The sequence below is a fragment of the Ursus arctos genome, unplaced genomic scaffold (genome assembly GCF_023065955.2).
Source record: "Ursus arctos isolate Adak ecotype North America unplaced genomic scaffold, UrsArc2.0 scaffold_12, whole genome shotgun sequence".
Lineage (NCBI taxonomy): Eukaryota > Metazoa > Chordata > Mammalia > Carnivora > Ursidae > Ursus > Ursus arctos.
The window spans coordinates 69,802,533-69,819,771 of record NW_026622786.1 but is presented as its reverse complement, the minus strand read 5'-3'; the positions used below and the strand labels follow the sequence as shown (position 1 = coordinate 69,819,771).

The window sequence follows — 17,239 nt, the reverse complement described above, 5'->3', positions numbered from 1 at the left end:
TGAGTAAAAAGGATTAACAGCTGGTAATATTTCTGTCATCTTCCTGCCTGCCAATGTTACTCCTTTGAATCATCATGGACTAGAGTATTACAGGGCATAGAAATGTCAATACAGAAGAAATTTCATGAAGGGTTAATCTAACTTATAAGCAATAAATGGTGCTTTCAAACTTTATTGTAATCTTAGACATAATTTCAATGTTTCTTATAATTGGAATTATATCAAAATAGAGCAATACATTCAGCTGTCCCCATTTCTTCAGTTAATCACTTCCTACTCTTTGCCTCCATAGTAACTACCTCTATTATTATGAAACATTGTGTTAAATGTCATTTTACATGTGTATCCTACACTAAACTATGTACTCCTTAAATATAGAAATTATGTTCTATATGGCACAGAACATTACAAAATGTTATATAAGTTTCACAAATGAATAAGTGAACAAACATGAAGAAAATCATACGTTGGCATTACATTTAGACAAGCGTCTTTTGATGGTGATAATGACAAAGAATTTATACACTTTTGCATAAGACCTTTCCAAAACACAGGCACACAGTCTTTAAGTGGTAAGAGAATAATTTTCCTTAAAATCCATTAATAAACCTAAAGATTGGTAAAACAAAATGGATTGAAGTAGAAACGAAAAATGATGTGGTCTGTAGCATTTGTGTAATAAATATTACATAATGTTTTGATTGCCTGCAGTAAGTTTTAAAACACTGATAACACCAATATCATTTTTCATAGCAGTGTTTTAACCTTGGCTGTACATAAAACTATCTAGGAACTTTTTAAAAATTCTGAAGTTGAGTCCTCATTTTCAAGTAATTTGGAGTGAGTTCTGGATGGACACTGTCTGCCCAGGTGATTTTAATGTGAAACCGAGGTTGAAACCCACTATTCTTTCCTTTAAAATCAAATTTTTGAAGTATAATTTATATTCGATAAAATTTACCAATTTTAAGTATATGAAATTCAGTAAGTTCTGACAAGTTAAGTACAGTCATGTAACCACTACCATGACCGTGATATAGAACATTTCCATCACCCAAAAAGGTTCTCTCATACCCTATTACCCCGCACCCTAGCAACTACTGACTTTCTTCCTGTCACTATAGCTCTGGGCTTTATAAAATTTCATATACGTGAAACTGTGCTGTATATACTCTTTTTGATCTAGCTTCTTTTATTTAGCAAAATGCTTTCTATTTTTTTATTTTTTAAAGATTTTATTTATTTATTTGAGAAAGAGAGAGAGGGAGAGCACTGAGCTGAGAGGAGAGGGAGAAGCAGGCTCCTCGAGAGCAGGAAGCCCAACGTGGGGCTAAATTCCAGGACTCCAGGACCAAGAACTAAGCCGAAGGCAGACAGATGCTTAACTGACAGCCACAGAGGTGCCCCTAACAGAATGCTTTTTAGATTCATCCATGCTTCCAGGCTATCAATAGTCTGTTCTTTTTTATTGCTGAATAGTATTCCACTGTATGGATATACGATTTATCTATTACCCATCTGATAGGCACTTGGGATGTTTCTATTTTAGGGCTATTCTGAATAAAGCTGCTCTGAATATTTAAGTACAAGTCTTTTTATGAACAGATGTTTTCATTTCTCTAAGTAAATATCTAGGAATAGGGTTGCTGAATCTTATGATTAAGTGTATGATTAACTTTATAAGAAACTGTTTTTCAAAGTGAGTGTATCATTTTGCATCCCTTATTTTGCAACAGTTCTTAGTTGTTCCACATCCTTGCTAGCACTGATACTGGCAGCCTTTTATTTTTAGCCATACTACTGTGTGTGTGTGTGTGTGTGTGTGTGTGTGTGTGTAGTAGTAGTAGTAGTAGTAGTAGTAGTACTAGTAGTAGTATCTCCTTAGGTTATAATTTGCATTTCCCTAAAGACTAAATGATAATAAGTATACAAACAACTGTTCTTAATAGCAAGAAAAGCACTAGGATTAACGGTATTTCATCTTTTGATTCAATAGTCTACTTTCAAAGAAGGTAACAATGTTATATCGCCTTGCATACCACATTCATCACTCCATTATAACGGGAAACAAACAAATGACCAAAAAAGATACACATAAAACTTCAAAAATTGGTTTCAGAGAAACTCTTAGAGTCAAGTACCCACTCAGTTTATAACCCCCTACCTACATAAAATGGCAACAACTGTAATACTTAGACACTTAGGCTTTAGTGTCCAACTTGGATTTATGCTCTAAGGTAGGAAAATACACAATATTTTGGAATGAGGTCCACTAAAAACAGGTGAACAGTTATTTATTGAGCCTTACACAAAACAAGTGACTAAATATTCAATGAATGAGGGGCACCTGGGTGGCTCAGTCAATTAAGTGTGGGACTCTTATTTGGCTCAGGTCATGATCTTGGGGTTGTGGGATCGAGCCCCACATCAGAATCCACCCTCAATGCAGAGTCTGCTTGGGATTCTCTCTCTCCCTCTCCCTCTGTCCCTCCCGCCATTCTTACACATGCACTCTCTCTAAAATAAATAAAATCTTTAAAAAAAAATTCAATGAATGAATCAAGAACTAGTTAATATGTTTCCAGGGTGTTTTTTTAATCTATGTAATATTTTAAAAATCAGAAACATCCAGAAATTACAAATTGCCAGTATATCTCCTTGGCTCCCATTACATATAAATCAATGAAGGGATATGTCTATACTACATAAATATAAAAGATTTATATAACAATTTACTCATTTATTCAATAAACATTTACTGAACACCAATTTATAGCATATCACATTATACATTCTAAGGGGGAAACAATTTTTTTCAATACTGAAAACCTAAAATTAATCAGTTGGCTACATATGACATGAAAAAGTATCAGAGTAATTTAGCATATGATAATATAATGTTAAAGCTAGTATTAAAATGAGTGTGATTTCACTGGCATACTAGTTCAATGATATGCTAAAAGTGGCCAAGGAGCATGCTGCCTGTATCAGGAAAGAAGCCTATAAATAAACTACAAGGTGGAAAATTCACATAAAAGTGATCTGGAATGGAAACAGACGCCTGGGTGGCTCAGTCAGTTAAGTGTCTGCCTTCGGCTCAGGTCATGATCCCAGGGTTCTGAGATCGAGTCCCGCATTGGGCTCTTTGCTCAGTGGGGAACCTGCTTCTCCCTCTGCCTGCCTCTACCCCTGCTTGTGCTCTCTCTCTCTGACAAGTGAATAAATAAAATCCTAAAAAAAAAGTGATCTGGAATGGATTGTAGTCTATTTCCAATATCAAACACTAATTCTAAACCATATAACTTGGGGTCTGGAAACAGGTTAAGACAGGTTCATATGCTTTCAGGGTTACCTATTTCCAAAGGCAAGTTATTAAGGGTATGCATTAAAAAATCCCACAGTAATCTGTTCATCCATGCATGTATATCCTGAGTGCTGTACTGCACAGCCATCATTTTTTATAAAAAATGACAGGTTTAACCTTTAAATAACCACCTACTCACCAAAAAAGTTCCACATGTACTAAAAATACTAAATAATATCAATCATGCAAATTGAATCAATTAAATTGAAATAATCCTTACCTAATAAAATGAATGTGGTGATTTCTAATTTAAGACATAGCCAATGCAGAAAAGTTTAAGATTCACATGAAACTCTGTTACACAACAAGAAATAAGTATGAGAAGCTGTTATGAGTTGAATTGTGTCCTTCTAAAAATGGTATGTTGCAGTGCCTAACCCTCAGTACCTCAGAATGTGACCTTAGTTGGAAATAGGGTCACTGCACATGTAATTAGTTAAAATGAGGTCATACTGGAGTATGGTAGGCCCCTAATCCAATATGACTGTTATCCTTATAAAATGGCCATGTGAAGACAGAGACACATAGGAAGAATGCCATGTGACAACAAACACAGAGATTAGAGTTCTGTGCCAAGGAATGCCAGCAAACCCCCAGAAGCTAGAAAAAGCAAGGAAGGATTCCCCTATAGGTTTCTGAGGGAGCGTGGCCCTGCCATATCTTGATTTCAGACTTCTGGCCTCCAGAATTGTAAGCCAACAAATGTGTGTTGTTTTAAGCCACCCAGTTTGTGGCAATTTGTCACAGCAGCCACAGGAAACTAATACAGCATTTTTAGTATCTCTCTTACACATACATTAACTTACGGACATATTAATGCCTTGATTTTTTTTTAAAAATTATTTTCTAAGGTATACTATAGTAAACTTGACTTTTTAGGCATAGTTCTATATATTTTAACACATTTACATATATTCATATAACCATCACCATAACAGAACACTGACAGTTAATGCTTTAATTTTTAATAGTCATTGTTGAAACAAGAGAAATGAAATTGTTTCACATAGGCATAAATAAATTTCTAGCCCTTTCACTTCAAAATTTAGAGTTTGTACTCACTTTGAATAATATATTTTTTAATTCCTAAAATAGAGATAACCTCTAAAATAAAATCCAATATCTTTAGTTTATTCATTATCTTTCAAGTCTAAAGCTCTAATTACTGAATTCTACTCCTGAAATTGATAGTGCCACTGTATGTTAATTAACTAGAATTTAAATAAAAATTTTTTTAAAAATCTAAAAGCTCTATCTTTGAGAAAATCACCTCAATAAGAATTCATCTAAAGCTTTCATTTGAAGAAAATGATAAGTCACCATTCTTCACACAAAACAGATGGCCAACATAGAAGATACACACATGTAACATTCATACTACTTAATGCTATCAGTTTATTAATATGCACAAGTATGAAGTTTCCAAATATCCTCTAATACCACATGAATACTAAAAATTCAGGCTTCACTCTTTTCTTTTTAAGTTTTATAACGCTGATAAGTCCGTTCTTAACCTTCATTATTTAACAAACATTTATTAAATATTAAGATGTTTGTGTGATGTGTTGGGGGCAGGTGGAAGGAGAGAACTCATTGCTAAAAAAAAAGTAATGTGATTTTAAAACTTGCTAAATTTCTACTTTAAAAAATTTTACCACGTTTCCCTTAAAGGTATGCAGCTATCTTCTGTGCTGGAACAGCTTAAATGTAAATTCATTTTTCCCCACATGAATTTTATTATGATTTTATAACTCTTCTGACTTACACACAATACTATAAACCTTTTTAGGTGAGGATATCTTTTGTTTCCCCCAAAACACAGATCAAAACAAATTATATATAAAAAGCATCAACTGTAATACTTGTCACAATGCAGTTCACAAAAGTTGTACTATAGAAAAACTTCATAGTTTATTGATAATGTACAAGTACTCATAATTATAAACTTATTACTTGATATCAAAGCTATGAATAACTTCCTGAAATGGATCTTGTAATCATTATTGTCTTTGTAATTATACTTCTTCCATGTAAGGTAGTACACAGCATTGTGGCTCTCGTCTTGAAAACATCCAAGGACAAATTATACTCACTAGAAAATGTGCGGACTAAAAATATGGGGTTTTGTTGAAGTCAACTGTCATAATCTATGAAAATTTCTGGATACATATGTAAATTATGATATATGAATATATATGATATATAATATATATAAAATATGTATAACAATATATAAGAATTTATATAATTAAGATATACCAGCATAGTAGGTCCCTGAATGCTCTTACCTGATTTTTTAAAATCTAAATATCCAAATAAATATTTCTACATTTAAGAGAGAAAAACTGTTAGTGTTTAAAAAAACACAATTGAATTTATTTTTAACAGCATTTCTGAGATATAATAGGCATAAGAAAATGTACTGAACCAAAGGAATTGAACAGCAAAAGGAATTAGTATAAGGTGACTATCCAACAACTGCAATCTCGGTTCAGTGACAGAGCATTGTCAGACCATCCAAAGACCCCTGGGTACTTTCTCTTAGTCATGTTAATGCTTCTTTCCCCTGAATCAATCCAGATTTCCCTGAGAAGTCACAAACCTACTTAAGTTTTACCAAGCACAGATAAATTAATTTAAAATATGATGAACTGCAAAAAAAGGGTCAACATCTTAAAACTATTAGTAAATTATAATCATCCCATTCTTATACCATCTGCAGACTCCTGAATAAGTATTTTTTTCCAAAGTTTATACTACGGTTAATTTCCATGGACTTCTTAAACAGGTTAAAAATGCAAATATCTGAGAAACAAACTGAGGGCTTCAGAGGGGAGGGGGGTGGGGGAATGGGATAGACTGGTGATGGGTAGTAAGGAGGGCACGTATTGCATGGTGCACCGGGTGTTAAACGCAACTAATGAATCATCGAACTTTACACCAGAAACCAGGGATGTACATGGTGACTAACATAATATAATAAAAAAAAATTAAAATAAAAAAAAAGAAAGAAAGAAAATCACCAATCTAAAAAAAAATGCAAATATCTAAAACATCTGAACTCTATCACCTTCATAATACTAAGAGATCAGAGTCTAAGTCTTTTTCGCACAGCTTTAAATTTACAGATGTCCATGAAAAGACTAATTTACAATTTTCCCTTTTTAAAAGGAACAATACTTCTGATTCAGTACTGTTATGTAGAAGAAATGTATCCTTTGAACATAACAGCTTATAGTTCTCCCATTTGTTTACATCAAGCTGGGAAAGTTCCAGTTCTGATTCAAAATCTGATGTTTTCTACAGAGTACTTGCTTTTCAACAAGTCCATGACTTCCCATTACCAGATTCCAGTAATCAGAAGTTACTGAACGTAATATACCTACCCTTTGCACAAATCTTTTTGCTATTGTCTATTTTCCTTCAAAATTTTTGCTTTGTGTTGTGCTGTTTTCTTCATTTTTAAAAATTTACTTATTTTTATTTTGAGGTCTTTTTGTTTTCTCCATTTAAATCTCCTTATGAATCCCTTCCTTAAAAGAATATTATTATAAAAATACCCTAACCTCCTTTCCTTTATAAACCATCAGCCTTCAGTAACTTCCCAGTTCTGAAGTTACAACTATGGCTTACCAACATCAAGGAAATATGCAGCATTTTTAAAATTAGCACCACGGAGTAATTAAATTGAGCTTGAAGTTACAAACTGAAAAATATGATTACTATCTTCCTATATACAAATCATTTCCTCACTCATCTCTTCTATAAATAGTTTTATAAAATACTTTCTATAAAACCTTTTATAAAACCTATCATCTAAATTAAGTCACGTACTCACATTTTAAGTTTAAAAGATGAGGAATGAGTCTTAATTTCATATAATAAAAGGTGATTCATGCCAGCATACAGAACTCGAAATGCTACAGAATAGAATATCCTTCTCTTCCACGCTCATTAGCATAAATTAAGGTTAAGAAAAATAAAGATTACACAGCTCATGGATCTCAAGTAGCATTACCTAAAAGTAAGTAATTCAGTCTCCTACCTTTATCTATGAAATCCACGGTAAGAATCAGAAAATGTGCTTATGTGTCTTTTCTCCAGACCCCAAACTATCATATAAGAGCTCATTACCCCAATAAGCATGCCGACTATCATATCATGAAAGAAAAATATCTGATTTAAACATGACCTGCATCACCCACAAAATCTGATTTCATTTTGAATTTGACATTATAATCACTTACAAAATATATACCTCTTTAAAACTCTTCCTGTCCTTCATTTGCCCCCTCAAGTTTGAAAATTCTTTCAAATCCATCCCTTCTATAAAACGACCACTTAAATTGACCTTTCAATTTAAAATATTTTAAACAAGAATCTTAAAAGTTAACTGATCTAAACTCCTACAAATAAAGTTTACAGACTAATAGAGAAATGCCTACATTCACCTTCATGTTTTCAATATTTCAGTACTCAAGCTGTACACTTTAATTATCTGAATTATTCAACTCATTCTTTCAAAAATATAAATGCACAAAGGGCTAGCTAGCCTTTTCCAAATAAAACTTTCTCAATCCACTGTCACTGTATTCTGAAACAGGATAAATTTAGATAAATTTACATTTCACATTTGCAAAAGAAATTGTGGTACACTGTTGTTTTAAAAAGAAACAGAAGATTCAATGATTCTCAATAACCAGAAGTAGATTACTTATATGAAACACCACAATGCACCACTCTTCGAAAGAAAAAAAATTCAAATATATTAGTTTTACCTGGGTAAAGAGAGCTAGATGTTTGGCATGCCTGTGTATGTGTTCAGTGCTTGTTTAATTCTAAAAACAACCTTTCTCCAACCTTTCTCCAACTCCTTTCAAAAATGAATCTTTTTTCAATAAATATGAGCATATACTGTACAATAAAATGCATAATGTGCATGTCCAGAATGCTACAATAACCCAAACAGAAAAAAAAATCAGTATTTTAATTTTCCACACAGCAATTCAATGTTAAACAATGTCATTTTCCCCCTTTCTCCCTAACCATTCCACATATCAGGTCTACTACTGTATTTGTGTATTTAGTAAGATTAACAAATTGACTAGAAGATCCGGAGGAGTAAAAGAAAAAGAAATCATTTTTCACTTTCCCACCAACCAAAAGATAAAACAAAAGCAAATTCGAAGACTTGTTAAATGAGAAGCATTTGAAAAACCCAACGTGACCAGCTTTTGATTTACCCTAGTCTGACAAGGAAGACAGACCCCACCCCCACTCCAGATTGTGTGGCTTTTTTTTCCTCGGGTGGGGGTGTGGAGAACAGAGCTGTCACACTTCCATCTTCGGTTATTGTTAAGTCCGCAGCCTAGATTCCCAAGTACCACTGGTCCAGGGGAAAAAAATATTAAAGCGGCTAATTTTACTTGTTTGAAATGCACAGTATTTTGTTGATGTTTTTTTCTATTTTAAAGTTAATTATACCCAGCTTCAATCTGCTAAGACTACAGATTGCCTTTGACAGCCTGTCCCTCAAACATTCCCTGTAAGATGCTTGCTCCAAATTCACTAAGATTTCTCTTCTCTCCAAACTTAAATTAGAAAAACGCATTTCCGAAATTATTTCATCCAAAAAGGCATTCCTCCCCATCCTTTTGCCTTTGATGTGGGGTGTACAATTAAGAGTAAAAAAGAGATCTATTTGCTCTTGGAACAAAAAGAAATGGGGTAGAGGGCGAGAGGGGGGAAAGAGCAGCAGTGGACCTGAATGAGATGTTGAGAAAAGTTTTTTATGTGACTAGTGTGTCCTTCGGCAGGGGAACAAGAGTTGGGCAGAAAGCCGGAATCTCGGCCACGGGCTCCCGCAGAGAGAAGGCACCTGCGGAAAAGAAGGCCAGGCACCAGAGAGGAGCCGGGCTAGCACCTACCGACTTGCAGCACGTTCTCCACCGAGCCGCTGTCCAGCAGACGGATGCCCCGGCGGAATGGCAGCCCCTCGCCGCCGCCGCCCGCCGCTCCGGCCGCTGTGCCCAGCCCGGGGGACGCCCCCGCCGCGGCGGCCCCGGGGGCGGAGCCGGTCGGAGCGGCGGCCCCGGGGGGCGGCGGCGGCCCCTCCTCGGCCGGAGAAGCCCCCGCGGCGCCGCCAGCCGCTCCGGCGCCGGGGCCGCCACGGTACTGGAAACTGGAGTACATGCAGATCTCCCGCTCATTCCGCGGGAAAGACCAGTAGACGATGCGGCGCTGCACGGGCTCCGGGATCCGCTCGAAGCGCTCCTCCACCCTCTCGTACGCCCACTTTTCCGCCACCGTCTTGGCGGCGCAGTCCAGCAAGGACTCGGGCTGCAGGTGGGGGCGGGCCCCGGGGGCCAGGCAGCTGCCGCCGACGCCCCCCACCCCGCCGCTGGCCGCCCCGGGCGAACCGCGAGGGTGGTGAGCCTGCGGGCTGGGCCACGAGCACAGGCGCTTAGCCGGAGAGACCGGCGACGGCGAGAGCAGCTCCTCTCGCTCACCTCCTTCCGCCATTGCTGGGAACTGACTGACTGAGGCGGCGGCGGTGGCGGCAGCGGCGGCGACTCCGACTGCGGCGGAGACCCCGGCCACGGCCACGCACCCCGCGCAAGCGCCCAACTGCGGCGCTGGGGGGCGGGGCGAGCAAACCCGCGAGCCGGCCGGCCCGAGTGGGGAGCCTGGGCCGGCCCGGTGCGCGCGCCGCAAGGGCCGGCGAGGGCGGCCTGAGGACGAGCGTAAGGCGGCGCGCGCTGTCCGGGCCGCCACGGGCTGGAGAAGGCGCGGGAGCGAGCGCCGGCCGGGGGCGCGCGCCGGGCGCAGGCAGTCCAGAACGCGCGCTGAGCGCTTGCGCGGGGCCGACGGCCACCTAGGGGCGAGGAGCGCCGGGCACCATTGCCGGCTAGCGCGCCTCTAACCCACCTGCCGCCTGGCCAAAGAGGGGTGGACTGTGTGGCCAAGTGAAGTGGCCAGGCCGCGAGCCCTCGGAGGAGCGGTCTCCGTGAAGTTCTAGGCTTGCGGGGCACAGGCAGAGAGAAGTTCAAAATCAGGCTGCTGTGGTAGAATTAATGAGACAGGAGACGGTCACGGCCGAGCAGAGGAGCCGGCAGAAAGATGCTGGGAAGACACTAGGAAAAAATCGGTAAGTTCGAGTGATGGAAACTTACCTCACGCCACAATAATGCAGAATAAAGTCTGCGGTCCCCTCCAGGGCCGGGCAAAGTTGCACTAGCCGGTGACTGGACAGTGGGGCGCCAAGATCTCCCGTTGCATCCTAGGAAACAAAACAATTTTTTGTGTGGCTTTAGTAGTATTCTCTGATCCCCTGCCTCCAGTCTAAATTAGGTCTTTCATGTTTTCCTCACTTGGCTCAGTTTTTTACACCTTTGTATTACTTATAACAAATTGCACACATATTTTTATATATTTGTGTAATGTCTGACTGCCCAACTGAGTGTAAACTCCATGAGAGCCGGGATCATTTCTATTTTCTTCACTGTAATTTATCCTCAAGTGAGTGCTCGAGAATGGCAACTTCACCGCTAACTCCTCCATAAACAACGCTGAGTTGTAAGCGGCAGTCTGTTGCTTAGTCAAGAAAAACTCATTCAGATTTGCTGACAGACCAATCTCCACAACTTTAAAATGTTCCAAGAACTATATCATGAGTTCCTTTAATTGCAGTCTCCCTTTAAAATGAGCGAGTTCTAGGGTATAAAGTAAGAATAAGAAGAGAGTGAATGATTGGAGACAAGCGAGCCAAAGTAGTTTGGTTTTGCTATAACCTCAGAATTAAAGAGCACAGGCTATAGAGGCAGAATTGGTTGTCAATCACACTTCCTACTTGTACCGTGCTAGTCATTGACTCACTTAAATGATTTGTAAAAAGAAGCTAGTAATAATGCCCATGTAACTGTTGTAAGAATTAAAAATATTTCAAATTGAGTGTTTATTTATGTAGTACTCAATATCTGTTTATATCTGAAAATGGATTTATATCTATAGATATCTGATTTGGTTGTTGTGAAAGAGCATAATCTCTACTCCTTAAATCTGGTACCACAAGTATAGACTTCCAAGGCACTTGCTCTTTTCCTTCCTAGAACTTATAGGTTTTTTTTATGGGTGTGTGTGTATTTCTTTAATGCCTTTCTCCCTGACTAGCCTACAAGTATGAGACATGTAACAGCAGAAACCACTTCTATGTAAGGAAGGGCCTATCTCTCTCACTTGCCATGATGCTTTACAAAAGGTACTTGCTTTTTGAATCAATGAATATGTTACTCTGATTTAATCAACTGCTGGTAAATATGGTTAATAGAAGTTGGGACATAGGAAGAAAAGTTACTTAAACATATTTATTAAAATTTAAGTTTGATGCACGCCTGGGTGGTGCAGTTGGTTAAGTGTCTGACTCTTGGTTTCGGCTCAGGTCGTGATCTCAGGGTAGTGAGATCAAGCCCTGCGGAGCCCTGCCCCACATGGGGCTCTGCTGAGCACTCAGTCTACTAAAGTTTCCGTCTCCCACTCCCTCTGCCCTTCCCCACCTCGTGCTCTCTCTCTTTCAATTAAATAAATAAATCTTAAAAAAAAAAAAAAGAGTTAAGTTTGATGCTTATGAGTTTGATTTAACTAGGTGCTTTTTCCTTATTTTGAGGACATTAAACAATACAGAAAAGTACACCAAAAAATATAGAAAAGTACAACAAATAACATAACCTACACCCATATTCTCACCATTCAGAATTAATAATTATTACTTAATATATCAAAAGTCCACTTTAACCCCCTCATATAGCATTCCCAGGAGCAAGTACCACCTTAGTTTGCAGCCCATGTTTAAATTATGTGTAAATGTAACATTGTTTTATGTGTATCTTAAACAATTAAATGGTATCACACTGCCTACCATCATACTGGTACCCTTCTTTTTTCTGTGCCTATTGATACACAAACATCTCACTCATTCCTTTTAAATGCTATAAAATATGCCATCTTGAGAGTATATCACATTTTATTTCAAAACCTACCTCCACCACTTGTTAGCTCTACATAGCTTAAAGAAGTGACTTAAACCCTCTATGCTGCAGCTTTCGAATTTATAAAATGGGAATAATAAGGGTTCTTATCTAATAGCTTGTTTTGTGATTAATATATGTGATTGAGTGGAATAGTACTTACCACATGGTAAGTACTCAACAACTGTTAGCTAATATTTATGTATGTATTTCGCTAATGATGGATATTTATGGGTTTCCTTTTTTATTATTAGTTATTATTACAAACAGTACTTCAATGAACATTCAGTGCTACAATGAACGTCTTTGTCTGGATCTCCTTGTGCATATATTCTAGAATGTCTTCTTGGGATATAGCCAGAATGGAATTACTAATCATAGGATAGAAACACTTTCAGTTTTGCTAAATGTTGCCAATTTTTGTTCCAATGTAGCTATACCATTTATTAGTTATTAATGTGGAATAACAAATAACTTGAAAACTTAGAGGTTTCAAATAACACTAGTAATTATTATCTCTCACAGTTTCTACAAGTAGGGAATTTGGGAACAGCTTGACTATGTGGTTCTAGCTCAAAATATCCCATGAATTTGACATTAGATGTTGGCTAAGGCTGCAGTCTTCTGAAGGCCTGACTGGGACTGGAGAATCCTTTTCCAAAGTGGCTCGTTCATGCAGCTGGTAAATTGGTGCTGGCCCTTGGCAGGAAGCCTCAGTTTCTCTCCATCTGAGCCTCTGCAATGGGCTATTTGAATATCTTTATGACATTGCTGGTTTTCTCCAAAGGAATTAAGAGAGAAAGCTGGAAGCTGCAATGCTTTTTATGACCTAATCTCAGAAGCCACACACCATCACTTCTACCATATTCTCTTCTCTCAGAACGGTTCTGACTCAGTGTGGGAGAAGACTCTACAAAAGTGTGAACACCAAGGAAGAGGCAAGGATCACTGAAAGGCATGTTGGGTATTGGCTACCACAACCAACTCCCACCAGCACTGAGTAAGAATACTATTTATTTCCCTATATTCTCACCAATATGCAATATGCAATATTGTCAGACTTGATAATTTTTAACAACTTGATTAACAAGAAGTGTTTTTGCTTTATTTTTATGTGGTTACTGGTGAGGTTGAGGATCATTTTACATATTTTGGGCCATAATTCATCCCCTTCTGTGTATTGCCTAATTACATCTTTTTTTATCTATTGGATTGTTTAATATTTTTTTGATTTGTAGTACTTTATATGTTCTGGATAGAAATTCTTTGTTATGTGCATTGCAAATATCTTCTTCCAGTATGTGTTTTGTCTTTAAATTTATTATGTTTTTTATTGTATTTTGCTATACTGAAATTTTAAATTTTGATGACATCAAATTATCTAACTTTTCTTTTAGGTTTTGCACATATATATTATTTAAGAAAGCCTTGCCTAGTGTGTATTTCCTTCTAGTAGTTTTGAAATTTTTTTACTTTTTGGTCTTTTTTTCCATGTGAAATTCTTTTTCTTTCTATGGATGTAATTTTAATTTTTTTCCTATGGGGAGAGTTGGTAATCGCTCTAAAACCATTTGTCAAATAGTTCAGCCTTTCCTGAATTGATTTGTGATATACCAAACTGTCTTATATCCATAGATTCGTTTCTGGGCCTTTTTTTCTGTTTCACCTACCTTTTTATCTCTTCCTATTACAACAATATGTTTTCAATTAATAATTTAATTTGGTAATATGTAACTTTGGAAATTTGGAAATGTTTAGATAACTGGTAGGATGACTCTCCCTTCTTTGTCCTTGTTTTTCAAATTTGTTTTAGCTATCCATGCACTTTCTTATCCTTTCATGTTGAACCTTATAATCAATTTTACTATGTTCCAAAAAAGTCCCACAGGGATTTTTTTCTTGGAATTACATTGAATTTCTAGATTAACTTGGAGACAGCTAATATCTTTATAATTCAGTCTTCATAAATGTAGTAATCTCTTCATTTATATGGGTCTTCTTTACCAATCTTTTTTAAAAAACTAAATATTTTATTAATACTTATATTTATTTTGTGGTCTTAGTGATTGCTAGATCTTTTCCAAGATACCATTAAACAAGAAATAATTTCACTTCTGGTAGCTTAACATCCAGTTAGTAAGATAAGATGAAACACAAGTAAAGTTAAATTTAACAGTAAAAGACCGAAAGATTACAAAAAAGCAATAAGCTTCAGAGAATTGTCAGGTAACTTGAAGAAGCAGTGATTATTTTGGGAATCAGAAAAAGGATCACTTTGAGTAGAAATTGTGAGAGGAAACTCTACTGTAGTTTTCTTTCATCTAGATCTTGGAAAATAAGTAGGATTCGAACACGCCCAAAGGCTTAGGGAAAGAATTTAAATTGGGTTGAACTACTTCAACAGAAACTCAAAAGCTTTGAAAAGTACAAAACATTCTAATGGAACAGTTTTTTTTTAATCTGTTTGGCTATAAAATTGGGGGAAAAAAGATTAAAAGGGTCTTTGAAAGCCAAATTATGGGTAATCGTAAATGCCAGGTAAGGAGTTTGAAGTTGAGTATACAGAATGAGCGATGGGAAACCAACGTTGTTAGACATCTATATAGCATTATAAAATTATAAACTGAATATAACCTATTTTCTATTTTTTCACATCTTTCCTCCCATTAGTCTGTGCTTTGTACTTAGTACATAATAGAGTCTCAGTAAACATTTCATGAATGAGTGATTGACCTGGCTATAATGTAGAGAATCTATTTGAAGGGGAAAAATGCAAGACATCGAAAATTCTTAGGAACCTATTCCAATAATCTGGTCGTGAGGTAGTTGTTAGTGGCCTCAATTCAGATGACAGTAGCAAAAGAAAAATTTCTCTAAATAAAGTGCTTCTATAAATAAATAAATAAATAAATAAATAAATAAATAAATAAATAAAGTGCTTCTGCCCTATTGTTCCTGAAAACTGATAAATGAATATTGATTAATATCAACAGTATACTTTAGAGTAGCAGGGTGATTTTTTTTTATAGATTATGAAGCTACATTTTGTGTTTTCTGGTATTTTTGCCATTTTGAAAGAAATAAAATAAATAAGCCATTATTTGTGAGGCATTTTAAGTTAAATATAGCAAAGCATACCAAGTTAGTTAAGACAGTCTGGCCCTGACCTGGGACTGGGGATTGATAGAGCAAGCTCCCAAAAGATAACGAAGCAAGGACATCTAATAATAATGATATTTAAAATTGATACAGTGCTTTACAGTTTTCAGCTGGGAAATAAAGCAGTGTTGAAGAAAATTCACTGAGTTGTGTTGACCAAAAATACTAATTTAATACTTATTTCAGATCAAAATTAAAGCCCCAAATCCTGCTTAGTAAACTCTGTTATTCATCCCTAACTGATCAGCACCTTTACCCACATTTTACCTATAAGAAAGGCTCAAAAAGTTGCATCTTAATCAAGTTCAGCAGCAAGTGAGTGACAGAACTCAAATCCATGTTGTTGAATTCTGAGCCCAGTGAAATTTCATTTCTACACATACTTGTCTCGCCCAAGAGCCAAAGGATTCTGTAAGGATCAAAGTGAACATATATTCTCTCTCCTGGACAGGGACTCAAATTTGGCCAGAAAGGACCTCTCAGACTGATTCACTTAAAAGGGAATAAGCAATTAGATTTCTCAGTGAAGCTTGAGGACCATTCCATTGGCTATAGTCAAATAGTGAAACTTAAGGAAAGAAAAAGGAAAAAGAGGGCAAGAGCAAGATGAAGGAGATGGAGAAGGGAAGAAGGAAAAGGAAAAGCAGCAGTGACTTAGACTATAATACATTGGAAATACCAGCAGGTGGAATAATTATGAAACATAAAGTAAGGCCTTGTTGATAGGTGGCTTGTGTGGAGTAAATACAAAAGTCAGTAGTGTTATTGAGAGCTATGTGAGGCCATTGTTGACACCTGCCAGTTCTTTTCAAGATTAGTTTAAACACTGGTTCAGATTAAAACAATATTGGCTTGTTGGTGTTAACGTTATTGTTCTATTCCCTTAAATACAAAAGTCAATGTAGAGCTTAGAGTCCAGTTTGGGAAACAGACATTAAACAAACACATAAATATATAAATACAGGTGGTAATAATACGGTGTATAAGACATCTGTGAATATGTAAAATGTGTTTGGAACAGCAAGTACTCTGTGTTGATTGGAACACCAAGACTGTGGTGAGAAGTAGCAGAAAAAGACTGCAAAGGAGACTTGAGAGACATAACACAAAACTTTAAAATGCTAATTAAAGAATCTGAATTCTCTTAGGTCAGCTCAAGGAAGTTGAAAAGGATGTTTTGAGAAGGAGAGTAACGTGATAAAAGGCAGTATTTCAGGAAAATTAATCAGACAGAAGTGTGCAGGATGAATGGGGAGGAGAGTAAGAGTCTGGAGGCAGAAGATGAGTTAGGAGGCTACGGCAACATGTGAGATGGAGATGACAAAGTCCTGTAGAGGGCATAGGCCATCTAGACCTAGGGGCTGAAGTCCAGCCTGCACTCCATTTGCCCAGCCCTGCATCTAAAGGGTTGTATCTGGGTACCTTTTTCTATTTCTCACCAAGAGGCCATATAAGCAGTGACTCCAGTCCTGTGTTACTCTGTTTGAGCTCTCCTCTAGTGAGAGAACTGACCCATTTCAAAGAGACTGTGGGAGTCTAAAATACTTCTTTTACAGCATTGCAATGTCCAGAGTGAAAACAAAAATATCAAAATCAATGACCAAGAAGAATATATAACATCTTACAACAGCTCTTTTGATGTCAGGAAAATTTTGAGCCAACCTTAAAAACAAATCTTTAAAGTTGCATTTAT

The 17,239-nt window shown here is 37.1% G+C and overlaps 1 protein-coding gene across 1 annotated transcript in view; it reads right to left on the bottom strand.

Moving 5' to 3' along the window:
• Window positions 1-9,960, bottom strand: part of ZSWIM5 (zinc finger SWIM-type containing 5) — a 198,586-nt gene extending 188,626 nt beyond the window's left edge. The window contains exon 1 of the mRNA XM_026498229.4: window positions 9,292-9,960. Coding sequence (XP_026354014.2) covers window positions 9,292-9,886 — 595 coding nt within the window. The 5' untranslated portion in view covers window positions 9,887-9,960. The remainder of the gene's footprint in view (window positions 1-9,291) is intronic.
• Window positions 9,961-17,239: the final 7,279 nt, after the last annotated feature.